We start from the raw sequence: 26,554 nt of genomic DNA on the forward strand, positions 1-26,554 counted from the left end.
GAGTTAGATGACAAAATCCAGCTGGGAGAACTGCAGAGATCAACTCCAAACAGTGACAGAGAAGAAAAGGAAGATAATTGCCATAACAACACTGTCTTTGCCTGTAAGCCTAAGTATTTCAAGTATTTCATGCTTCCATAGGAACTGGCATTTCCTTCATTATCCTCTTTACTCTCCTTCTGCTTGTGTTTAGCCAAATTTCTGAAATAGCCACAAAATTAATTTTTGAGTATACGTTTTACCTAATAGGTGAGAGAAATGGTTTTCTCAGAGAACATTTAACATGTTTTCCATAGGTTTACACTAACCAACATCTCAAACTCAAAACTTGACACATTTATTTACTCTTCTGAATTAACAGATTCAAGTTAATCCTTTTATTTTTAAGGGCCATTTATTAAATGCAGTTAGCATGACAAATACAGGCTCCCCATATTTGTAAAACTGTCTCCTAAGTCCATATCTATACTTCAGCTTCATATTCACTAGGGTATAAACACAATTACAATAAGGCACACAAAGGGCCTTCAGCAACATCTTTTATCTTGTTGCACCTCAGACATCATCATGCCCATCATCTTATAAGGTGTTTTTCCCTATGATCAAAAAAGCAAATTTAAGCTAACAGTAAAGTCTCTGAGAATACTCTGACATCTGAAACAATGAGAATTTGCTTCAAATTCTCTCTTTGTACAGAGCTGAGCAGAACTTTTTAATTTACTGCAGATATAAAATCTGATTTTTATATGAAGTATGTGCATTCAGTCTGGTCCAAAACATTTGTATGGCAAATGTAAACTTACATTTAACTTTTATCTTTATTTCAACAAAAGTAAATTTAATTCCACCTTTACTGAGAAACATCTGAGTTAATCAATGCAATCAAAGAATTTCCGCAATTATTCACTTTGTCCTTCACTATCCTGTATGAACAAACTGTGTCTTGGGCTATTTATATCAGAATAACGACAAGCAATATTTTCTAAGTATTCCAGCACTGCTATTTCAGCTGGATTCATATGAATGGAAAACCCTCCATGGAGTGGAGGACAAACTCCCTCAGAACGCAAGTTCAGCTCTGATACACTGTCTGAGCAACTGTACACATCCGTATACACAAAAAATTTAGGCAAAGGAAAACAGAAATGGAGGAACTGAGGTGTGAAAAAGCTGTTAACCATTCCACTCACAGGCAAAAGGGAGGAGAACGGGGAATTAGCAACTTTCTCTAACATGTAGGTCCTGTTCTGATTCTCTGTAACATCCTCCCACACACGCAGCAGCACAGTGGAGAAGAGGAGGAGCCTAATCCCATTATAATGCTACTAAATACCAACTGGTGCTCATTTTCAAGGAAGCCATGGTACATTTCCTCAGCTGTAATTCATCCTTCTTCCCACACTTCAGAGAAAGGAAGTTTTATTAAGTAGCATTTTCAATTACGACAGACATGAATCCAGGAGAAAAGCCTGTACTTGCATTCAGCTTTTTAAAACACAAAACAGTGACTGGCGAGTACAAGTATTATTATACAAGAAATCAAGTCACTCAAACCCTCTTCACTGTGAAGAGGGCTGAGACTGGGAAGGCTCACAGAATGCTGCGAATGGGAAAAGGATCAAAAGCAATGTTCAAGGCATACACAAACTGAAGAAATAGGTGCTTTGAAGTCTATACTTTTGTTTTCCTCCCTTTACAAGTCTATACCATGATATGGAGATAAAAGCCAGTGTGTGTGTGGGGAAGGTCTTCACCCAGTACTTTTTCCTAAATTAAGTTCCACAGTTTTGTTTGTGTTATAAAAAGTAATTTATAATTTAATACCTGTTTGAGGATTCTCAGATCTGTGGTGCTGTTAACATTGCACTGAATTGGCATTATCCATTTTTAAAAAGAAATTAAAAAGCAGCTCTGAACTTTGCTTCTGAGATGGAAGCACTGTCTCTGAACCAACAATGATTCCTGTCACTCTTGCTTTGCATCTTTCAAGGCCTGAAGTCTTTCTAAAAGGGGTGGATGGGAGTAATGCCACATTGAAAAGATCCAGTCAGAAACAGGGAATCCTAAATTATCTTTGTTTAGCTTGATCAAAGCAGAATATAGGTCTTTAGCCTTCCCAAGTTCCTTGGCAAATGCATCTGCTTGAAACTCAAATCGTCGGCTTAATACAGTCAAACAAAATGAGAGAACCTGTGGAGAGAAATATATTAAAAATTATTTTAGAATTCAGCTATCTGCAAGTTCCTTACAGTACCAGTAAATACTACTGTATCTTCCTTCCCACATGCCACACATCACTGTGGCTGTAAAATGATCTCACTAAGGTTTACCCAGGCCACACCTGAAACTGGGAGTCTTACCCAACATGGAGCACTAAGCCTACTTATTAAAACAAGATACCAGATAGCGCCCATAGAAACTTCAAATTTTCCCCCTCAGTCAAATTAAAATCATTATTTAAATAGCATGATACTTCAGCATGTATGTCTTGAAAATAATTTACCTCATTGTAAGGTGAAAAAATGAACTGGAAAATAATCATCAAGCCTATCAGGGTAGGTTGGGTGTCATAGAAACCAAACGCAGCAAAGAGTTCTTTTCGACCAATTAACACAGCAAACAAGAAGAAGCAGAGGAAGGAATTAATCTAGAGAAAGGAAACGACATTCTTGATTATAAGTCTAAAACATGGCCTATTCATATTACAGATTTGCATAGAAATGCCACTGAAAAAAAAAAAAGATTACTTTAGAAGTAATATACAAAGAGGAACAAACAGCTGGCCTTTACCTGCTTTCTGTAAATGTACATGAGTTAGCAGAGTGGCAAAAGCATCGTAACAGTTGGTAGCTGGTAGGGATCAACACTGATGTCAGAAGTTGGAATGAAACTGCCTTAAAGCGGAAAGCAAGAAGTGTTCAGTTGCATGGATAAGAAAAAGCCAGTGTGGAAATGGAAAGATAGATATTTTCTTAAACAGGAGCTTGATGGTGATGTTTACAGCCTGAAAAGCTTGTGAACAGCCTTAGGAAAAGAACAGAACAGCTCTCCTGGAATTGTCGACACATCTCAAGAAAGACATTGATACCTCAAACAGTGGGACCCTAGAAAATCATTTATAGAATAGAAGCTTCTGTAATTGCTGAAGCACGGCCAAATTACACAAACAGGTTGTTAGACAATGGATAGGGAGGAAAACCGTAGCATGGTTAAGGAACCACACCAGCTTAAACAGGTTAAGAAGAAAAATGAACTGACAAGTGAAGCAACCGAGCGTGATACACTGAACAGCACACATGCATCCCTGAAGTTCACCAAAAGGACACGGGAGTGATGACCACCAGAGGGGCCTGACGACCCTCAAAGACCACCAGGGTTTAAGACTACGCATGCACCAGTGGGTGTTAACTTACGTAAATAGTTCCAAGAAATTATTTAAATATGTATAAGATTTCTGGGAAATCTGATATATATGTATGATTATATGACAATATAAGGAGTGCTTACTGAAACGGAGGTTGAGCACGATTGGAGGAAATATCCCCCGTGCTCCTGGCACTGCAATAAAGAACACCTGCTTTCTAAAACTTAAAAGTAAGTCTTGGAGAGTTTATTTTCCGACTTTTTCGGTACCAACATGATGGAGTTACAGAAAGTACATAGGAGGGCAGGTAATAGAAACAACAACAACAAAAAAAAGGCTGGGAACTTGGAGAAGAGAAGAGTGAGTGATACTTGGAACAAGACAGATCTACACCAAAGCATATAGTAGACTGCTGATAGTAATTTAACAGAAGGCACATAGCTGTGCTTTGCAAATAAAAGTATTTGAAGCAGGAGGTTTGGGGGAGAAATTCCCTTGTATCGAGCAATGCCCAGAGGCATACGCATGACTAAACAGACCATCAAGCTCGTTTTCTTCAAAGGTGAGGTCGGGCAATCTCTAGAGATTGCTTCAATGCTCACCCCCGTCCGGGCATGCACCAAGAATGGCACAATAAAGTTATTTACCAATAATAAACGTACAAGGTATGAGAATACAACATAAATAAGTAAGAATGCCCTCCCTCAGAAACTCTCAGATACATGGCTTTCTCAGAGATAATGACAGAACACTGAAAAAAATGCAGGCTGGGAGACAGGAAACCTCCAATCCTACCCCTAGCACAGGGATGGAAACAGACGTTCAGAGAAGGCCCCGAGATTCAAACAGACAAGGAAGATGTGTTACAGAGCAAGAAAAATGTGTCCCAACTTCAGAAGGCTGCTGAGATGAATTAAAATGGCAGCAGACATGCTTTCTTAGGTGCTTTCTACCAACCAGATAGAGCAAGAAGGGGACAGAAAGGCTAGTGCATGTTCACTGTAGATACAGCAAAGAAAAAAAAACAAACAACTTTCTGTCACAGAGCATAAGTATATTGTGTGAATGTACACTTACAAGTCTGGGAGCAGGCATTTGGAAACAGCAATAATTACAGAATGCTCTAGGGAAACCACCAGTTTATCATAACTTACCTGGCTGATGATAATATTTTTGACAGTGTGACCTAGTTTCCAGTGACCCAATTCATGACCAAGTACAGCCAGAACTTCTTCATTTTTACATCCTTGTTTTTTATTCTGAGGGAACAACAAAGCAGAAGTAGTATCAGGTATGACTGAACACAACTGAATAAATTTCTTATTTATTAGTTTGTTTTTACCTAGGTCACTTAAGTGTCCCTAGATCAGGCTCTTTCCTTCTACCAGCAGATACACACATACAATCTCTTACTGAGCCTTTTCCAAGAAGATACCTACAAAAAAATAAACTTTTAAGTTCAACAAGATGTCTACCATGAGGTGGTGTCCTCTTATTTCCATGTATGCAGACATGTGTAGTAAAAGCCACACAAATGACACACTGATAGTCAAAAGCACCTCCTTCAAAGGGAAGCTTCGGTGTGGCAGTCCCAAGAGAAGGAACTCAAGCCTAAAATCCTGACAGGTCCCTTATTCAAACAGTTACAAGGCAGGCCTATTTTTTACATGCAAGGAACCAACATTTTGCTGAAGTCCCTGTGGATTTCTGCTGTCTGTTTGGTGCCGTCTGCACTACTCACATAGCCCCAAAAATTCCAGTTAGCAGCTCAGGGATACTTTGACGTTGAAATCATTAGGTTTTGGGTTTTAGCACCTCACTCAGGACCTTTAAAATACATTCAGAAAACACAAGGGAATATCTCACGAAGTTAATGTAAATAACATGATGAAAAACAAAGATTAACTCACTTTGGTTTTAGATTTTGTCTCTTCATCCTCACCATCTTCTTCTGCTGGCTCTTTGTTCAATGCAGAATAATCTTCCAGGAGGGTATCGAAGAGTACTATCCGCTTATTCTTGAAGAATCCATAGAAATAAGCATTGCTATGAGAAGAACGCTTAGAACCTGAGGGGGAAAATTTACATTGAAGACCACGATCTGAATAATCCCATGCACTGAAGACTATGCAGTATTACATAGAACAGATTCTTCCATAGGAATTCTCAAAGTCCCCAAATGAATGGCAGACCAACTCAAGCAAATGAGTTTGCAGGCTGAAGCATATTTTAAAATGATCTATGAAATGACTCCAATAGAGAAATAATTTTTTTCATCTGTAATGTGTAATCACTAAAATTGCTAAAAACATAAAAGCATTCATGTGAAGATCTATTGCAATTTCAGGTTAAGAGCGGAAAGAGCATTCTGCATAAACGTGCTGCCCTTCTGGCAAGCAACCTGTGACAAATACGTTTAGAATTCTTTCAATGTGCCAAAAAAGATGATTCGAAACAGATGAGGATGAAGATGTTAGAAACAGATAAGGAGAAGATGAAGAGATGAACTACAGATATCAGGCAGTTCCTCAGAGTTATTTTGTTTGAAATAGGCAATTTGTTACATCTGCTTTTGTCTAGATCAGGTGAATCATGGACTGTTTCTACTATCAATATACTTGGGGCCAAGAAAGTCATCTCTTTCCATGGAACACTGTTTCAGTTGACTAAAAAGCTGTCTAGATCAACGCAGCTGTTAAAACTTGTCTATTTTTGCCTACGGACAGGAGCTGTTGCAACATCAGGACTGAAAGAGGTCTTTATGAGAGAAGAGGTGGATTGCTCTGTTTTTTGCAGCTAAAGATAAGATACTTCAAGTTGGAAGGCGTTTGCCTTCAACTTTCACTATAAATGTATGAGTTGCATAAACTCCTTAGGGCACAAAATATCCACTGTTCCATTGCAAGCCAACCCACAGTATGGTCATGGTAACCTTCAGCACCAAACCAAGATAGATAACAGAGGAAGAGGCTGGTCAGAGTGTGAAGTCTCAGTGTCCAGTCCCTTCTCAGTGAAGAAATCTGAACAGCCACAGGGTAGCAATGTTCTCTTTCACCTGTGTATCGTAAAAACCTTCATCCTCCCCTAAGTGTTGGTAGATTGTAAACTGCCTGTTACAGAATGAACCCTGAAATTAAAGGACTTAGTTGTACGTGTTACTAAGAAGTCGATTCTGGAGTGGGAAGAGCCCAGACAGACTGCAGAAACACAGTGGCAAGAAGATGCTCATACATCCAGTTCCCCAGGTCCGAAGGGAATGGTGCTGGCTCAACACTCTTAAGGATGCCAGGAAAGAGAATGGGGGTTTGGCAGCCTCCCTCCACTGCAGATCACTGCCACTAAATGCAGACAGACATGCTGAAGAAGCCAATACAGTAGTACACTACACAGGTGCCAGAGGACCAACAATTGGCACATAGGACTTTCACCGTGGTTAAAAGCCAGGATACAGTCAGCAACGCGTATGGGAAAAACTTACCTACTTGGTAAGCCTCTGAACTGACTCTCAAGCTTGAAAAGCTTCAACTTCGCTAGGAAAGAGAGGAGTTTCTTGAGCCCCAAGTATATCAACAGTAGTAGTTCCTGGCTGCACTGAGGCAGAGCACTGGCTGGATTTGGCCAGCCCAAAGTTTTGAAAGCCACAGGCTAGATAAAGCCTTCATCACCCCTTTCGTACAGCAAATTCTACCATTTCAGCTCTTTATGCCATCTCATACTGCTTTCACCAAGGCAATAAAAACACCTCTGGATCCTCAAAGGTGAGGCACAAAACCAAAAGAAAAAAATTTGGGAAAGTCCCTGAAATCAAGTTCAAAAGGGACATGTGACAGTGGACATGTCAAACAATAAAGTGCACCAGGAACACGAAGTGGAGAGGAAGTGACATGGCAGCTGGCATGCTCCATATTCTATTCCATGACCTAAGAAAAGAGGATGAGAAATTCATTACTAGAAAGTGAAAAAATTACAGTCTCAAGTAGAAGGTATGAGTCCATCCAGCCATACCGTAAGAAACTGTCCATGTGAACACTCTAAGAAGGAATAGGTGTTTTTAACTTTCGTAACTTTTTCAACTGTTTCACCAAGGACTTTGAGACAATTAATGCTAAACTGAGACTAGAAAAGATTTAAAAAAACTTTTCTTTCTGGTTTCAAGTTCTAAAATTGGAATCTTGATTGCTCCTTGCATTTCTGTCTTTCCATTCCACAGAGCCAAGACAAAGCTTCCAACGAGATGCTGAGTTAAGGCTGTAAATTCAGCTTCAGTTTTCTGACCCCAAGGGAAAAAAAAGAAAATGGTACAGACATCGACAAGTATTACAATAGCTAAGAAATATAAGCAACTGCCCTACTCCCTACTACAGCATCCACAATCAAAGCTAAAAATCCACAAATTCAAAATTACAAAGTCTTTTTATAAAAAAAAAAAAAAATCTCACCTTCCACAACATACACCTTAGTCAATGGGAAGTCAATGCTCTTTGCCATTGTTTCAATTTGTTGCTTGAGCTCTCCTTCAGGAAGCGGAATGAATTTATCAAACAAAGGTGCAATATAGTCTGCATAGATTGTAACAAGCACCTGCAAACACATACAGATATTAAAAACAAGGCATACAAATGTGTGTTTAGTAGTAAAGGTGGAGCACAAGTGCAAAAAGAGGGCACAATTTCAGAAAAAACACTTGCTATAGCAAGGCTCACTGTGAGTCATCCCATCTAGGAAGAAAACTACTTAGTCTCTTGACAGTCAGCAATTCACCAGCAAGATGGAGTGGGGGCAGGTTAATCTACAATCTACAGTCCTCAGCAGAATTAGCAGAAACAGTGGTTTTGCTCTGAAGGTTCATCAAACAGCAGAAGGCAAAGCCACTATGACAGCTGTGAGCAGTGGTCTTATCAGTGACCGGCTGCCACTTCCACCCCTTCACAGATCCTGGAAAGCTCTAAAGTGTTTCATAATGAGCAGCAGAGCCGACTGAACCAGGAGATAGTCCTGCTTCTTGAAATTCCTGCTACCTTGCAAAGCCACCATCTAAAACAGGCAAGAAATTTCATGTCCCCTATTGTCTTCCCCTTCTCCCAGTTGTATGCAGTGGTAAGGAACTGCCTGATGCCTCTGGTCCACAGCGATTAACAGCAGTGTCCCAAAAATCACTACAATGCACCTGCATCTCTTCAAACTGGCAGCAGATGCAGCCCAGATGAGAAAGCCAGGACTGGAACAACACTGTGATGGGACGGAAAGCTGAACTCCCCTCACACTCTGGACCTTCACAAAGTGACTTTTATTTAGTTATTTTAAAGAAAAGGATTGGAGAAAAGTTTAAATTCTGGTTAGCAAAAAAAAGGAACAGGACATGAGAGGCAAATGGACATCAACATTAACTTCAAAGTTATCTTGACAGTTTTCTTCCCCACTGAGAACAAGTACCCTGACTTTTGAAAGTATCTTCACTCTTGAAAAAGTCCAATGAAATCTAAAACTAGGAAGCTGACTTTTCCAAAGTCATAGCAAGTGAGGACATCAATATGAAACACCACTAGAAAATAAATGTTATTTTTATTACTGTAACTGTTAATGACAATGGTTTAAACCTCTGCAGATATTTTGCAGCAAGTGTAGGAGGGTATTTTACAGAGCAGAAATCAGCTGTCTGTTTCAGTCCAGCTGATACCAGATGGTTTAGTAAAAGCAAGCCTCAAAGTAGGCCCAAAAAGGCCTACTCTGTGTAACCTTTAGACAGAATCAACTATTCTTTCAGCAATTTTCCTTTCAGCTATAATAATGGTATGTTCTGAAGCTAACGGCATGTTTTGAAGACAGGGTCTGCTTCTTGGGACTGATAACAGTTAATAGTCATCACTCACTCTTGCTTGCACTTAGTCTGAGAGAATCCAAGGTCTCTGTTAAATTCCTCGCTAATTACAAAGAAGGGCCAGAGATAAACAAGACTGTGAAGAACATCTTTGTAGTGTCTTAACGGAGCTGATTCACAGCTCTGGCGCCAGGAGTAGAGATAAATCCTGTAGGAACCAGAACAGGATCTTCTCCTTGGAACCGCCTGCATGTGTCAACAGAAAGGCCTCGACCACGCTTGCGCAGAAGCGGGGTTGTACAGCAGACAGCATCGCTATGGGGGGGTTATGACCACTAGAGACACCCAGAGACCACCCAAGACCCCTTCCGCAATTTAGTACGCATGCACAAAGACAATTACATAATGTATTAGCATATGCATAAGTTTCTTGGAATAGGTGGGCTTTTCTTGGAATTGTATGAATATTCATTTTTCTATAATGTATATAACGAGTGTGCTTTTGTCCCTGGGTGTGCATGCCAGGAGGAGAGATCCCCCATGCACCCAGCGCTGCAATAAACCAATATCGGCTTTCTAAACTATCATTTGGTTTAGAGAGTTTTCTTGGTTACTATTTTCTGGTAACACAGCCAAGTGTCTCAGACCATGTAGTACATGTGGACTAATTTTAAGTTTTTGTCTCCGATCTTTGTGTAATCCCTTGATATCAGCAGGCATAACAGACTGATAGAAGGATACAACTCTAACTATGATTACAGAGTTATGGAATGTGATTACAACTGGATTTTTTTCCCTAAACCGAAGTCTGAAGGGTAAATCTAACACCTCTAAAGGTTATTTTGCATGTTAAAGACTGTTCAAACCCACACATTAAGGCCTCAAACCATGGGTACCCTGTAAAGCTGCAGTGACATTGCAAGACACCTGAAAAGTACCAATTGTCTGGGCATGCACTTATGCTCAGGAAAAAAAAACGAAGAAAGAGAGAGGGGGAAGAAAAAAAAATGAAAAAGAGTGAGCTACTCTGTCTTACTACATAATCTTTCGGTACAGAAGTCTGTAGCTCTGACACTACGCATTTTATTTTCTAGCTTTTGTTGTATAAAAGATAGGCCAACCCCTGTCTAGTAGTGAAGGAAGATGAAAAGACAAGAAGACAAGATAAGGGAGGAGTGAGTACAGGGTAGAATCCATCTACTTGGAATTAAGCATAGGTTCCAAAAAGTTTAAAATCAAACAAAATGTGTCTGTGCTGTGTCATACTTCTGTTCCTGGAAACAATCTACACTTCCATCTAAGCCACGTGTCACTGTATACAAGCACTGTGCTTGCCTGGCTTTTCAGAGGCAAAAGGCCGGACCATGCCTTACCAAGTTTTCTAGAGAAGGTGATTAGTACCTTTTCAATCCATTCCAGTGGCTGTTTGGTCTTTTTAGAGTAATGTGGAAGGTGCCAGAATATTGTTTGTTTCCGAAACACACGGGACGGAAGAAAAGAGGGATGGCTGTGACAGCAAACAAATCAACAGAAAAAGCAGAAGACCTTGCAAAAGAATTTGTGAACATTTCTGGGAGTGAAGATAAAATCTACTTATTACAGCAAAATAATAGTATCTAGAAAGTGGATCCAAAGACAAAAGTCACATAACACTTATTTTTCAGAATACATTCAGAGACAAAAAAGGGAAAATGTCAGAACATAAGGACATCTCCACTACAGAAAGCAGGAGCCAGCACAAAACAACAGGAAACACTGTATAATTAAGCCAACAAACAAAGAAAAGCTTGAAAGAACTCAAAGGAGTAAGCTAGACTAAGTGGGACACTTCTGCTACTACACCATTGTCAATGAGTTCCTCAGAAATACACTGCTGGTAACTGCGCTATGTCAGAATTAGTGGCCGTACAGAAACCCACTAATCCACACCGGTTTTACTTCAGTTACATGTTAGGCACCAACAAATCAAAAATATAAGTAAGCAACAAATACAATTCAGATAATGAGATCTGTATTCCATAAAAATAGGATTAGGAAAAGACTTTGCAGTCATGATTTAAACAGCCACAATTCCTTCTATGTTGCTGTGTCTGAGAAAGTCAATGCAGCTGCTGGGTATATAAGTGGGAAATCAGATTTTCCTGTGTTAATTGCAATGGTCTCCCAGGTAGCATTATGATCACATTTTTGTACAAATGTGGCCAGCCAATGCCTGTGCTTTAAAAAGGAATCTGCAAATTAAAAGTCCAAGAAAGCTATAAAAAGTGAGGTGAATCTAGAAGCAGTGGGGAGAAGAACAAAAAAAAAAAAGCACAACTTAAGTCATGAAAGATAAGATTAAGAAAGAAAACAACCATGATTTCCTACCCAGGTATTCCTAACGATTTTCTTGATGATGCACTCCAGTTCAATCATAAAGTCTGAATTTTACACATGAATTAGGGATTGATTGACTCGAATTTATTGTTAGGCTAACGTGGCAGGCTTTATTGCATTACTGTAATGTAATAATTCTTTTACTTATTAAGGTGCTCTTTTAATTTAAAAATGAATGAATATATACAACAGTATTTATGTAATTTCTTCCTTGGGTGAGCAATGGCTAGTATATTGAGCAAAACCACAGTAGAACACTATGTCGAATAGAAAAAAATAATACAGACCTCGGAGCTTATAGTAATAGAAAACATCAAATCCTTATGATGTATACAAAAAGATCCTTTTAATATAAGCCTTAAAAATGTCAGTTTACCAATTCAGTGTATAAAAGCAGCTATATAAGCAGAACCAGAAATGGAAAATTGCTAATCGTTTCCATACAAAGCAATTGAGAATTGGTGTTTGATATCCTGCAAGAAAAGCCCAACGGAAACATTACTGACCAAAGCACATTCTGCCTTGTCTTGCCAAACTGCCAGCAGTTGTCCTTGTGCCCTTTCTCTATTTAGGAAAAAGGAAAATCTATCACCATATCGTGCTGTGTTTTCAGTATCTATTCTAAAGCTTTTTGAATGTTAATTTTTCAATTGATGAAGACACTCCAGTATTAAATAGATAAAATATAAGATACCACATTAATGTGAACAATTAACATGAGCTATTATTCCTGAAAAAGTACGCTGAGAGCAAGACACACTGTTAAAGTTTGTAGACACACTAAAATTCCCAGGAGATACAGATTTTTCTCCATTTCCTTTCAGTTATGTTTTTAAACCTCGGCACACTGAACCAGGCAAGTAAGCTAGCATTTGGAAGAAACCCAAACACATTCTCATACTCACCAAGGAAACAACTAATGTGAAGAGCCAGGCATAGATGAAGAAGTAGTCTCCCCCTATTTTAATAATGTAAAGCAGAAGGGATGTCACTGGCAACAGAATACACTGAGTCACGACAAACTTCTTGATAGCATCCTTAAAAAAAAATCCCAGCGTCTGTAAGGAAAGGATACCAGTGATAATTTCCATGTAAATATTGATGTGCCACAGTGGTTAATGAACTGAGCCCTTCAGTGGATGTACAGAAACAAAGTGAAACAAATTGTAAAACAGCAATACCAGTGTGATAAAGAAATCGGAGTCACTTAAGAAAAGCTGGAAGAACCTTTTCACCTCCTCTCCTGGTAGCTGTGGCTCTTTACATCCACGTGGACTCCAAGCCCATACAGATGCACTCTTCCTTAGTAAGATCTGACCTAAATCCTTATTTTGTGTTGCACATATATATTCATTAAAGGAGGAAAGAAAAATCTAAGCTTATCTGTCCCTTAATTACTTTACCAATCTATACTAGACATTATGGGATTTTTAGAGAATAGGAAACTTATAAAGAAATATAGCTACTGTAAAATATTTTGTCTTTGAACAGTTGCCTCCATTCATCTTAACTTTCAGTTACCACTAAGCTGTCTTAACTGGAAATATATAAAAGACCTATTAAAGATTTTTAGATATATATATTGGGCATTTTATTCCAAGCTTCCACTGACATGCAGTTACTACTCGTGTGGCTGCCTCAGGTTTTAAAATTAGCATAACTTTAACAGAAGCAACAGAAATTTCCAAGACCTCCACCTGAATGAATCTGATCTAGTGACTCTGCAACATGATTAGACACCCAACTAGCTCTTTCAGGAACTGTTACTCGAGTACTTACAGCTATCTGTAAGGCATAGAAGTGAGGGGCTTATTATGTAAAGATCCTTCCCAACAAAGTTGTATTAAAAAGCCCTTACTATGTTAAAGAAAGATTTGGAACTCACCTGGAAAGAAAAAAAGTACTGGTGAAACAGATTTAAATAAAAACTAAGGATTTGGGGCAAGAATTTGGATAGACACTTCAGACTTCCATGACTATTGGAAACACAAATCAGACATAAACCCACAATTTTAGACTCTTCTTTATGTAGATATATTCACTCTGATCACACAGTGAGCACTCTGGTGATGCGTTCTTGCTAAGCGACCATTAGTATCAGCAGTGACACAATTGTATGGACACATGCCCACACAAATGGAGCACTCCAGAAGACACTGTTCCTTGCCTGCCTTTAATATTCCCAGGTAGTGTGGGCTACCTTCTTCCAGCAAAACAGTTCTGTAACTAGAAGAGCAAGACTTGTGGCTCTCATTCACACTAAGAAGTGCTCCTTTTCCTGAAAACGGTATGGAGAAGCAAGAAAGAAATTCTGCTGGTCACCCTGGACAAAGGAAAAATTGTTTCAAGACTCTTAAACTGGTACAAGCCAGGGAGAGAAAACAAAATACACAACAGTGTGTTCCTCCTTTATTACTTCCTCAGCTCAGCCAGAAAAAGGCCTGTGATATAGCTTTTTCATTTTTTAGCTTAGTAAACAGCTGAAGAAACAGTACTTAATATAACCTAGAACTCTTAACAGAAATGTGCTGCCAGCGCCGTTTCTGAAACGCGTCAACTACAATCCATTTAGCTCAAGTTTTCATTTTAACTTTCTTTACTTCCAGCTCCACAGTCTAGAGCTATAAAATTGCATGGTGTCTTTCACCTTTGCCCAGCCTCTTTCCTGCTTTCTAAGGCAGATGTGACTTCGAGAGAAATCCTCATTTTCAGCAAGCCACTCCCGTGGAAGAAAGAGTCTCTCTGAAGATCATTTGAGAATCATTGCTAGAAATTCCAGGGTCTGGGCTGGTACTGCGTGTGAATTTGGCTCATTCACTAAAGGACCTAGCCCATCAGTCTAAAATGAAAGATGGAGATTAGATTGTGTTTGTAAGACATTTGGTACCTCAAATTAGATTGGAGTTCGACTCAGCCTTCAGTTCTTGGCATGAGGACCACTGTGGTGAAAAAAACCCTTACAAAAGACATCATGCAGGTAGCTCAATCAAGCACTTAATAACACCCACGGGTGTCAGTGCCAAGTCTTCCTTTTCTCATTTCATTAGGCACAGTGCTTGCATTGACAACAGTGAAGCACCCAGAAAGCACAGCTCCTAGGAGAAAACGTTCAGAGGATATATCCAGAATCCTCCTTGCTCTCCCTAAAGCACACAAAGAAATCACATGGATTCTGCAAGCTCTCAAGACAGTTTTAAAGAAGCCCAAGCGGCTAAGTTCAGTATTTGACCCTCTGCTGCTTCTGCACAGAGGTAGGGCTTGATCAAGTTCTCCATCCATCACCTAGTCTGCCAGTTTGCTCTAATTCTAGTTCTTTACAAGTCCCAGTACTGACAGTCTTTGGACTTTTGTGTCCTGGACATATAGGGCTTGCAGATCTGGCACCAAGATGGAATTACTCCTCATTAAGGTAGGACAGAAAATCAAGGTGCAGGCCTGATGCGACTACTCAGGATTGACATGAGAGACAACAGTGAAAGATGGCTTTTGATGCGTATTTAAGGATTCTGAATGTCAAAAGGATGTCTAGGCTGGGCTAGGGCATAAGCACATTGCAAGAATTAGGACTTTGCCAGCCCTTACAATTTTTGAGGACGACAGAACAGAAGTGATAGCCAGAGAACAAACAAAATACATCAAATACGTATTTCGCCAAAAAAAAATATTGCTTGACTCATGCTCTGGAAACACGGGAACATCCCTTCCTCCCTTGATAGGAGCTGGATGTTAGCCTGCCAGTACGCTCACTGTAAAGTCTGCAGAAGGGAAAGGCATCTCCAGGACTGTGGCTCAGAATCACCTAGGATATGAATGGCCATGTGCACCACCGTTCTGACAACTGGTATTTACTTGCTTGTGAGAGAAAAAAGTGATTGTTAGAAGTTACACATGTTTTTAGAAGCACAAGCTTTTTTTAATAAGACTAGAGAGCTAAACAGAATATAAAAAGAGTTCTGAGTTGGTCACAAGCTCAAGGCTTATGAGTAACTAGAACAATCTTCAGATTTGCTTCCCAAAGACTGGAGCAGGAGCCACCATTGGCACAGTACCCAAACATCGGGGGCCAGGGGGAACCAAACAAGCCTTGCAGTTTCTGGGAATACACACCGATGTCAAGGCAAAACTGTGCAGTGAGGATTTTCATAGTTGGGCTTCCCTGGAAAGAAAATAGTATGCCAGTAAATAATTGACATGAACCAAAATAATACAGGATGTGACAGGAACTACACACTTCTGTTTTAAAGATGATTTAGCAAGCAGCTGCATGGTATTTAGCTGCCTGCCAGGTCAAACCATGACACTCAGTTCTCCTGCCTCCACAGAAAGTGGAAGATGAAACTGGCAAGTACCAAAGTATCTCTACCCTTATTAAAGTGAACCAAACAGCTTTATCCCACATCTGCTACCCATCCAAATTTCATGCTACTGTTAAAAAAAAAAAACTTCCTAGTAAACTTGGAACAGAAAGTACTGCAGACAACACTAGCTGCATCCAAAAGCAGAAAACAAGTCTTATGCTCTGGCATGAAATGACTAATGTGTCCCAGATTGAGGTTCCTCTCCAAAAGGAAAATCTGATCTCATGAGAAACTGATACTGAAACAGGTTAAACTAAGTTGGTGAGAGAAATTAAGAAAGCCAGGGCCGATATTAAGTGAGTACCTAACAGAAGCACAAAGAGCTGAATTCTCTAATTTAGTAAAGACTGATACAAGAAATCAATAAGTGAAACAAAATGAGGAGGAAAGTCATGTCTTGGGTTTGTTTCATCTGTTCAGTGTCTGTGAATCAGAATTTCCCCTGTCAAGCAGTGATCCAGACTTCTCAGGAAGGGCATATGAAGGGCAATGAATACACCCTCCAAAAATGAACAGCTGAGGTATGAAATGTTCTTTGTTCCACTGCTAGAATACACACTTCTCTTTGCTCAGAGGCATGGGCTCACGCCGAGACATTCTGGTGCAGTACAGGTACTTCTGCAACAGACACAAACTGTCATTGCTCTTATTTTTATGCAGCACGAGTAGAAACGTTCCTAAAACTAATGATCTTTGGCACAGGTATGGACATACCATCTAACCAACCAAACCTACTGAAGACATTAGGTGCTCACCTACCATACCTGTTGGTTGAAGCCATGTTTCTCTTCTATGACAAATGTGTTATATAAACTCCATGGGAGACCGGTCACTGCACTGAAGAGTGTTGCAAGCAGCAGAAATACCAATGACTGAACAATCTAAAAAAAAAAAAAACCCCCAAATTGATATTTACTGACCTGTACTAACATTAATATTCTGGGTGTTAAAAATGGATTTTATGTCAGTGGTTTAACTGAAACTGGTTAGAAGATGAAGCTAGATAAATTCACAGAAATAACATGTTTGTGATGATTAGATTACTAATCACTGGAATAGCTTACTATGTTAAAGAAAAAAAAAATATACTGATGAAACAGATTTAAATAAAAACTCAGGATTTGGGACAAGAATTTGGATAGGTGTCTCATCCACAGCACAAAGACAACATAAGCAGCAGCCTCAAATTTCTTACCCTTTTACTGTGCAGGAAGATCACATTGAGGATCAGTAAAAAGACAAGACCCAAACAAAAAGCCCCCCAAAACCCAACCCACCACCTTGTTTGACTCAAGTAGCTTTGAGACTTGTATGTTTTTAACATACAAGGCTATTTTAACTAGTAAGCTAATTTAAAAGTCACATACTGTTATCAGTTCTCGGACTCACCCTATCATTAGGTTCTCCAGAAAATATCTGTTATTTTTACTATATTGTACTTGTAGCTAAATCCCACTTTAAGTAAATGCAAGCTTAAAAATAAAAATTATTATAACAGCAGAGTTCATGAACCAAACGTTTTTACTAAAATTTAGACTGCTTACCTCATATTCTGGTCCAAACCCAGCACGACCAGAGATCTGACCAGACAGATTCCAGAGAAAAGGAATTCCTCCACAGAGGAGAATCATCTTGAAAACAAAACCACATACCACAGAGGCAATATGAAACAGACTGTCATCTTATTCTACTAAAATTTCAGCATGATAAGGACCTTATAAGGGTGAATTAGAAAAGTTTTATAATTAGGCTTTTTGTTCCCCCTCTGATCTTAGCAGTGCATAAAGAAAGCCTGGAATATTTGGCAATGGTTCATTTTTACTTTACAGAAGGAGAGATCAGGCCAAGTTTTTTTCCCCCCCTGGGAAAAACTAGCATATTTCCAAGCCTATTTATTATAGACTTTGCTGCTATATTGGCTCAGACATAAGGTTATTTTTCAGAAGACCTTAACACTTATTTGCCCTCCATCTCTGGGGGAGGGTATGCAAGATTCAGCAACTTGACTGCACTGGGACAGTCTCGCCTGCGTTCCCTACCCAGAGAAAAGCATTCAGAATAAGGCTGTTGTTTCACTTTCAGTATTAGTGCTCCTTCAACCATTTTAAGAAAGCTTCCTGCTCTCCTCCTCGTGCCTGCCTCGCAATGCCTCCTGCCACACACGTTGCCAAGGAACATGGAGCGGACTACTCGGGACACACCATCATCAAAGAAATGCTTGGGACAGAGCTACTGAAGCAAGTGCTCACTGTAGTTCAAGGCAGGGGCTGGTAGTGTTTGTTTAACAGCTTGACTTCCAAATGCTTCACATTTACTTTCTTAGCAAGTGATGCATCACTATAAATATAAAAATCAGTTTGCAAGTAGGCAGCTTTCCAGTATGGAGAGTACCAGGTTTTTATTTATAGGTAGGTTATAAACCTAACTATTAGGGTTCATTTTGAGCGTCAGCAGGAGATGTAAAGGACCAAAGCAAGCTTGTTTCTGCTTTTGCAGGCTGCCTGCAAGTTTCAGAGCTGGAAATCCCAGAAGTACCAATTCCTGAACAAAGACAGCCATTACCATGATGTTGATACTGCTTATTAGTTAAAATAAACCCACATAATTAATGGCTTAAATAAATCAAAGCACACTAGTAATTCTAACACAGCATCTCCCCTTCAATTAACTTGCTAGGTTAATGAATCATACTTCTACCTACTAAAAGCAAAATGTTGCAAAACTATCATTAATTTAATCAACTTTGGTCACGACAGCCTCTTTCAAGTCCAGGCAGTTCCCAAAGCCAATGAAGGATGTAGTTTATGCTCTAAGGAAGATGCAAACCCAGAGAGTACAGGCCACCTCACTTTAAATCTGATGGAACCTGATAATCCCAGCACAGATTCTGAGAAACAGGAAGACGCAGCTCAATATCACAGAAAGAAGCAACAACTTGTCGTCACATACATGTAGAGAAGAAGCTGCATGTACTCTACACATCAGGGGTATCAGCTTGGTTGTAGAAGAGAATGATAGAATCATTTAAGTTGGAAAAGACCCCTAAGATCGAGTTCAACTGCTGACCTAACACTATCAAGTTCACCAGTAAACCATGTCCCTAAGCACCACACCTACACATCTTTTAAATACCTCCAGCAACAATGATTCAACCAATTCCCTGGGCAGCCTGTTTCAGTGCTTGACAACCCTTTTGGTGAAGAAATTTTTCCTACTTTCCTAAGAAAGACATCGAGGTGCTGGAGCGAGTCCAGAGACGGGCAACAAAGCTGGTGAAGGGTCTGGAGCACAAGTGTGATGAGGAGCAGCTGAGGGACCTGGGGGTGTTTAGTCTGGAGAAAAGGAGGCTGAGGGGAGACCTTATCGCTCTCTACAACTGCCTGAAAGGAGGGTGTAGCGAGGTGGGGGTCGGTCTCTTTTCCCAGGTAACAAGTGATAGGACAAGAGGCAACGGCCTCAAGTTGTGCCAGGGGAGGTTTAGATTGGAGATCAGGGACAATTTATTCACCAAAAGGGTTGTAAAGCACTGGAACAGGCTGCCCAGGGTAGTGGTGGAGTCCCCATCCCTGGAGGGATTTAAAAGCTGTGTAGATGTGGTGCTGAGGGACATGGGTTAGTGGTGGCCTTGGCAGTGCTGGGTTAATGGTTGGACTCGATGATCTTAAAGGTCCTTTCCAACCAAAATGATTCTATGATTCATTCATCCCCCAGTCTGTACTGATGCTGGGGATTGCCCCAACCAAGGTGCAGGACCTTGCACTTGGCCTTGCTGAACTTCATGAGGTTTGCACATGCCCACTCCTTAAGCCTGCCAGGCTTGCCCTGGATGGCATCCGTTCCCTCCTGCATATCAACTGCACCACTGAGCTTGGTGTATCTGCAAACTTGCTGAGGGTGCACTCAGTCCCACTGTCTGTGCTGTTGATGAAGATGTTAAATAGTATTCATCCAAGTATGTACCCTCGAGGGACACCACTGGTTTCCACTTGGACATTGAGCCATTGGCTATAACTCTTTGGACGCAGCCATCCAGACAGTTCTTTATTTATCTACCAGTCCATCTGTCAAACACATATCTCTCCAATTTAGCGGACAGAATGTTGTGGGGGACCGTAACAATAGGCGGCCTGGGTAAAGATAAGCACAGACTGCTGATAAGGCTCTTTGTTTAGCATGGCACTAAATTCAGTGGCAAAAAAAGGCTCATTCCACTCGTGTATTTTCCTTAAAAACAACAAGGGAAACTGTTTTGGCTAAACGCCTGGACGCGTTCCTGTGTGACATGATCTAGGTAATCCTGCTCTAGCGGGGGATTGGACTAGGTGATCTTTCGAGGTCCCTTCCAATCCCTAACATTCTGTGATTCTGTGATTCTGTAAAGGTCTTGAAATCAAGATAAAGCTTCTGAACTTCTGACTTTTGCCTTGCTAGGTGGTACCATCTCACCCTGTCCACTTATCCGCTGTTGGGAGGATAGCTTCATTTTTCAAATGAAATACTGCCTTTAAAGTTGGTCAAAAATATAGAAGCTTTTCAAATGCACACAAAAATTGTCTTGAGTTCTACTCAGTGTACCAAAAAGCCCAATAAGAATATAACAGCTATACTGACATGGGCATAACAACATTTTTACAAGTTCATACAAAATGAAACAATGTACAGGTTAGGCTGCACAAAAGAGATCAGGAAATGTGAAAGTTAAGAGGGGTCGCAATTCCTAAGTACTGATTTCGCATCACAGTTCTACAGTTACGTGACTTACACTATTTTACAATACTATTTTCATTATCTTTTATAATTGACCTTTTTCCTTCCTTAAGTTCATAATGTAGTAGATCATACCCTAATTATATTCTGCAATGCCAGGCATTTCAGGATTCCTTTCTCACTCAGTTATGCTAGTGATAAGCAGTGCATTTCAGCATAAGTCAGAGGTTTCTCTTAACACTGTTTGTGTATCACACATGTACATACTTTGTTCTAATTCAATGGCTCTGTTTTTTCATATACGCAAACATTACTTGCCCAGTGTAATTGTTCTTACGCTTCAGAAGTATCCATTGGTACTCTTCCTGTTCTCACAGGCTTTTCTTTCTACCTTCTACTTAAATTTTATCTAAAAATGAAAGTAGTTGCATCCTTCCAAACACAGAAAAAGATCTGTATTTGTAACAATTTAAAATAATTCTAATGCTGCTTAATTATTTGGCAGTGGAAACCGCAATAGGTCAACTGTGCCACTAAAACATAATAATATAATACACATCGTAGTTGTGCAGTATGACTCAGCACTGCATAGAGAAATTATGTGCTGTCTGAATAATTCCTTTATTTAATACGACAAATACAGCCACAAATCCTAGGCCTTCCAAATTTCAGTGTTTCGTGTAAGACGCCAGAATGCCAACAGTGCAGCTGCACAGGATCACTAAGAATCAAAGTATTTCACAGTTCAAGTACATGAAAAGTATCATATATGAACGCTAGAGCAGCTCAGGTACTTACAGTGCCCTCAACCTCTGAATAGAGGCCTGACCAAAAGCTGAAAGTACTTTTGTCCAGCTGATAGAGACGAGATTTTTCAAATGTTTCCGAGTCCATGATCTGTCCTAATTCCTGTGGTACATGTGTTGTTGTTCTGTACACCCGTCTCTGAAAAAAATTGAAAAAGAAACTTAAAGTCTACATCCATTATTTTAAACATAAATAACATTTCAAAGTAACACATTACATGATCCCACGGGCCACCACAAAAAGTTTAAAAAAAAAAATAATCCTAAATTCCTGTTTCCTATCAAGTTCCAAATACAAAACTGAAGCATAATTATTATAACCAGAAACTGTGTTGCCTACTTATTAATTTATTCCCAATACAGTTACTATATAAAGATCACACACACTCATTTTTCCACAGGATATGACTTACTGCACCATAGTAACAACTAAGCAGAGTTTGAAATTAAACACCAGATCCTCCCATGCAAACCATGCAACTTCACCAGAAAACATATCTATGACGTAGCTGCATAAATGAGGAGCTATTTCATTTTCAGTAGAGAACTCATCACTTTAAAACTTTTAAAGGCTACAGGTCCTTATTCCATCTACTGCTTTAACTTGTTTCAGTATATTTATCCCTTCTCAAAGGAAAAACTCCTACCCTTTGTCACTTCAAAACAGATTCCTCCTCTGACCAGAGTACTGGGCTGCAGTTTAGCTGATCTAATGTCTCACAAAAGCACACAGTTGCTTCCTGCCCTCCCGGCTGCATTTTCGCCTGGCTGGGGTGGAGGTAATTTTTTCATCACAGTCTGCACGGTGGCCAAAGCAGTGACACGCCTGTGTTCTGGCTACCGCTAAACAGTGCCAAGGCCTCTCTCTCCTCCCCAGTGAGCAGGCTGGGGGTGGGCAAGAGGCTGGAAGGTGACACAGCCAGGACAGCTGACCTGACTGACCAAGGGGATATTCCATGCTGTGTAATGTTATATTCAGCAATAAAAACTGAGGTAGAGGAAGAAGGAAGGGGGGGGAGGGTTTGACTTCCAAGGTGTCTGTTACTTGGAGACCAGCCAGGCATCGGCCTGCTTGCGGGAGGTGGGGAGCGACTGCCTTTGCAGCACTTGGGGGGTTTCTTCCCCTCTTTCCTTCACTTATTTAACTGTCTTCGACCCATGAGTTTTCTCATTTTTGCTCTTCCTGCTCTCTCACCTGTCCTGCGGGAGGAGGATCGAGCTGCTGGTTACCCCACCGCACCTGCACTTTGCAGATCCTTCCGTGAACTTACCGATACGACGGTGAGTACCCCCCGCCCCACCCCGCTAAAACCAGCGGGGGCCTCGGTCCATCTGAGGGGGTGCAGCTGCTCCACTGAAGATCAGCCGCGCTCCAGAGCCGGAGCAAGGGTGAGCAGACGAGTGGGGCAGGATCCTGCCGGGAGCTGCGCCGTGCGGCTCCCAACCCCCCCCCCGCCGCGCACGCACGGGCACGGCAAGTCCTCTCCCCGCCTCAGACCGCCCTCACGGCGGCAAACTACGTCCGCCCCGCGGGCGAACAGGGCTGGCACCGCGGCCCAGCCCCGCTGCTTCGGCCGGGGCAGGGCCGAGCGCTCCCCAGGCAGGCGACAGACTGAGCCGGCCCCCGCGCCGCTCGGCCCCGGCCCCGCTGCGGGGCTGCGCCGCTCTCGCGCCCGGCCCGCCGCCCCCCACGTGAGGCCGGGCCGGGCCCGCCACAGCCGGCGGCCCGGTGGCGCCTATCCCCGCCGGAGCCGCCGCTGACCTGCCGGTGCGCCAGGAAGGCCTCCCAGAGGTAGACGGCCCAGGAGAAGAGCAGCACGGAGCAGAAGATGCGCTGCTCGGCCGGCAGCTCTGCCCACAGCTCGCCGGGCAGCGCCATAGCCCCGCGCCGCTCCCGCGCTTCCGGCCGCCGCGGCGCCGCCTGGCGCCCGGAGGAGCCGCGGGAGGGGCGGGGCGCGGAGGTGGGGCGGGCGGAGGGGCGGCAGCCCCGGCTGCGGAGCGGTGCCGGGACGCTGTGCCAGCTGGTCCCTGCCGGCTCGAGGCGCCTCCGCCGCCCCGGGCAGCGCCGGCGCACGGCGCCCCGCCGCGGAGAGAGCAGGGCGGGGCGGCCGGGGGGTGCGGGGCGGGCTCCTCTCCCCGGGGCGCAGCGGGAGGGGCCGCTCCGGCTGACGTCCCGGTCAGAAGCCCGCGGGACTGGGCCCAGTCTGCTCTCCCACGCCGGTGTGAGGGGGGGTTCTGGCAAGGCGAGTCCCCGGGGTAGCCCTGGTGGCCCCGCTGCTCCGGCGGGCGCTTTGAGGAGGTGGAGGAGAGCTGCTGGGGGCTGCTGGTGGTACTGGGAGCTGCTGGTGTTACTGCATGGCGTCGGCGGCAGGCCGGGAGGGCACCCGCCGGTGTGTGCGTGCTGGATGCCTTACACTGCACTGGAGCCTGTCCTGACCGTCAGGTGCAAAGTTGTAGGGACTGGTGTTATGGAAATTCCCTTCCCTGACTATTATATCATTCAGTCTTTGTACTATGAAAGTGTATTAACTTTGTTAGTATGTATATTAATTCACTGCAATGTGGTGAGGTAGTGGAATTTTACTGGAGAGTTTGGTATTGTTCAGGCTTAAGTAAAACAAACTAAAGGACAGCCTGGCCCTGGAAATAAGGGCTTTGCTTCTTGGAGGCTTAGAGCTGTCCATGAAGGATAAAGGATACCCCGGGTCAACCCCTGAAACCATCCCAGCATCGTCTGGCGTGGCATCACAGTACCGTCTGGAGATAAAGTGACTCTAGCAGGAATGACTCCAGGGACGTCTGGATCAACAGACAAGCAGCAAGAACGCTGCAGAAATACAGTTGCTTTGCAAAGTTTTACTATGATTAGTAATCAAGACCGTGGGTGTTAGTGATTAATCAAATTGTGTTGTACCTGAACATTTGAAGGGTGTAGGAACCCCGTGTAAAACCACATTTGGGGTGCCCCAATTTGGCCTGGTCACCTCATGAGGATGGATAAATATCTACCCTTGTCATTCTATGCTTTGCATCCTGATCTCTCCTCAGTTGGCACAGGCCAGTAGCAAATTTTCGTTAATGCTGAGCTGTGGTTCCGAGCAAGCCACGGTTTCTCTGCTCTCCAGAGCGAGACTCAAGGCCCACTGACACACCCAACTGTAGCTGCGATCACAACAAAGTTAAATATTTCTCCTGGAGGCTGGCCAGGGCTGCAAGGCTGCCGCAAAGGATGTTGAGGAGCAGAGCATAAACAAGACCAGATAAACCGTGATCCCTCCAAAGGGAAAGACCCTGTAGGAGTTCTGTCCCATCCATGCAGCCATTCTGGCACCCAGCCTCCAGTTTGGCTCAGCAAAAGGGGATCACGCAGGTACCCAGACACAGCAGTCGGCCAGGGCCCACTCAGTGGTGTGCAGTACAGGCAGGAAAAAGTTTGTCTCCACCTGATTCCAACCATGGGGACACAGCTTGATCAGCGTGGAGGAGGACACTGAGAAGAATTATTTTTTGTGGGCTTCCACATGCACTGGGTCTCCTGCATCCTGAATCACAGAGAGAACATTGACAGTGTACACCAACAGGCCCAGCTTGTGGAGCACCAACCCCATCATCTCCCTCCAGAAGAGACAGAGGAGGGGCTTGACAGCAATGGAGTATGGAGTAGAATTGGTTGGGCAAGGGCAAACTTTATACAGTTCCCAAGTGGATCTGATCAGTGAGGTCACTACACTTTTGATGAGAGGTGTACAACAGCTATACATTTTCATCTTTGCCTAGTTTTGCTCCTCCTATAACTATAAATCTGGAATCCCTTATTCCACTCCATGTTTTCTGGGTATTATTCAGACCCAAGCACATCTTGTGCTGAAATTATCATAGAATGATAGAATAGTTTGAGTTGGAAGGGACCTTAAAGATCATCCAGTTCCAATCCCCCTGCCATGGGCAGGGACACCTTCCAGCACAGCCAGGCACGTTCACATGAGGTGGGCTGTGATTCCAGAGTCTGAGCTGTTATTTTTTGGCAATTCTGTTCTCACTCAGTAAGCAAAGGGCAGGACCTGCACTTCTGGGTAAGGAGACGAAGCCTGAGTTTACTCTTGTAAAGGAAGACAAGATGGAACATAGCATAGGCAAAAAACAGGAGTAGAGAGATCAGAGTATAGAAGAGGGGAAGCCTGCTTAGAGGACTGGGATAGGGAGTTTGGGAAATTGGGATAACGAGAGATGCCGTAATACTGCAAGTGAACAGCAGGCCTGAGTAAGGATGCACGGGCATCCAAATGGGATGCAAATCTCTCACAGTGACTGCAGCCCCAAAAGCATTAATAACTTGTATCTTTGAGCTGCAGCCCTAGTTCCTTGCACTGTAATGGTAGAAAGGTACTTAATTGTATGTTCCCGTTGCTGGGTTTGTTTTCTAACATTTCAAGGAGTTAAATAAATTCACAGAAGTGCCAGAGCTGGCACAAAGGAAACAGCAGGAGTTCACAGCTGGGACCAGAGGAGAAGCAGAGGCTCCTTTTGGTAGCAATGTGACCTTTACTGCCGCACTCATCTCTGTGAGCCTTTGAAGCTGACTTGTATCAAAAAGCAGAGCACCAACCCCCTTCTCTCCTTCTCTCCCTTCCTGTGCTCACAAGTTTACATGCTTTTGTAGTAAGGACTGAAGAACTTACCGGTGTTGAAAGACTTCAAGCCTTTCTTGTCATGTTTTTTTTGCCTAACCCAGTTCATTCTGAAGGTAAGTAGGTCCCCTCCTTTCTGAACCAGAATAAACAGAAAATGTTTTGGGAAATAGAAAGTTACAAATCCCTACAAGGAATAAAATATTTATTTAGAGTCAAAACACTCTCTTCATATTTGGTACCTGTAATGTTAAGTGAAGAGAGCATAGGTGCTGCTGAAATCCACAGAGCTTGCCACAGCAGTACTGGGGACAAACACACCACGCAAAGCAGAATAGATGTGTAACTTGACAGAGACGCAGTAAGAGGGGTGTTCATAAACGCTCCTTTTTAGCCAGTTCCTGAGACAGTATTTTAGTATCAGTCATTTGTCTTATTTCTACCAGTCTAAAGTGCAACAGAACTCATCTGTGGATTTTTAATCATTGACTTTTAAT

At 42.2% G+C, this 26,554-nt stretch overlaps 1 protein-coding gene across 1 annotated transcript; it reads right to left on the reverse strand.

Moving 5' to 3' along the window:
• Positions 1-393: 393 nt before the first annotated feature.
• Positions 394-23,345, reverse strand: ZMPSTE24 (zinc metallopeptidase STE24). The gene is made up of 10 exons (XM_068417862.1): positions 23,192-23,345; positions 21,422-21,568; positions 17,461-17,547; positions 16,681-16,797; positions 12,464-12,616; positions 7,804-7,945; positions 5,275-5,432; positions 4,519-4,623; positions 2,504-2,647; positions 394-2,190 (listed from the first exon to the last, which is right to left on the reverse strand). The coding sequence occupies exons 1-10, from the start codon at positions 23,306-23,308 to the stop codon at positions 1,966-1,968; spliced, it is 1,395 nt and encodes a 464-aa protein (XP_068273963.1). The 5' UTR covers positions 23,309-23,345; the 3' UTR covers positions 394-1,965.
• Between the last annotated feature and the right edge of the window lie 3,209 nt (positions 23,346-26,554).

Source organism: Nyctibius grandis, chromosome 24 (assembly GCF_013368605.1).
Source record: "Nyctibius grandis isolate bNycGra1 chromosome 24, bNycGra1.pri, whole genome shotgun sequence".
In the NCBI taxonomy this organism is placed as follows: Eukaryota; Metazoa; Chordata; class Aves; order Nyctibiiformes; family Nyctibiidae; genus Nyctibius; species Nyctibius grandis.

Coding starts and splice junctions, on each gene's coding strand:
- ZMPSTE24 (XM_068417862.1), bottom strand. CDS start 23,308: ATGGCGCTGCCCGGCGAGCTGTGGGCAGAGCTGCCGGCCGAGCAGCGC. Junction 16,798..17,460: donor GGTTTGGACCAGAATATGAG/GTAAGCAGTCTA, acceptor TTTTTTTTTTAG/ATTGTTCAGTCATTGGTATT. Junction 7,946..12,463: donor TCACATTAGTTGTTTCCTTG/GTGAGTATGAGA, acceptor ATGTGTTTGCAG/GTGCTTGTTACAATCTATGC.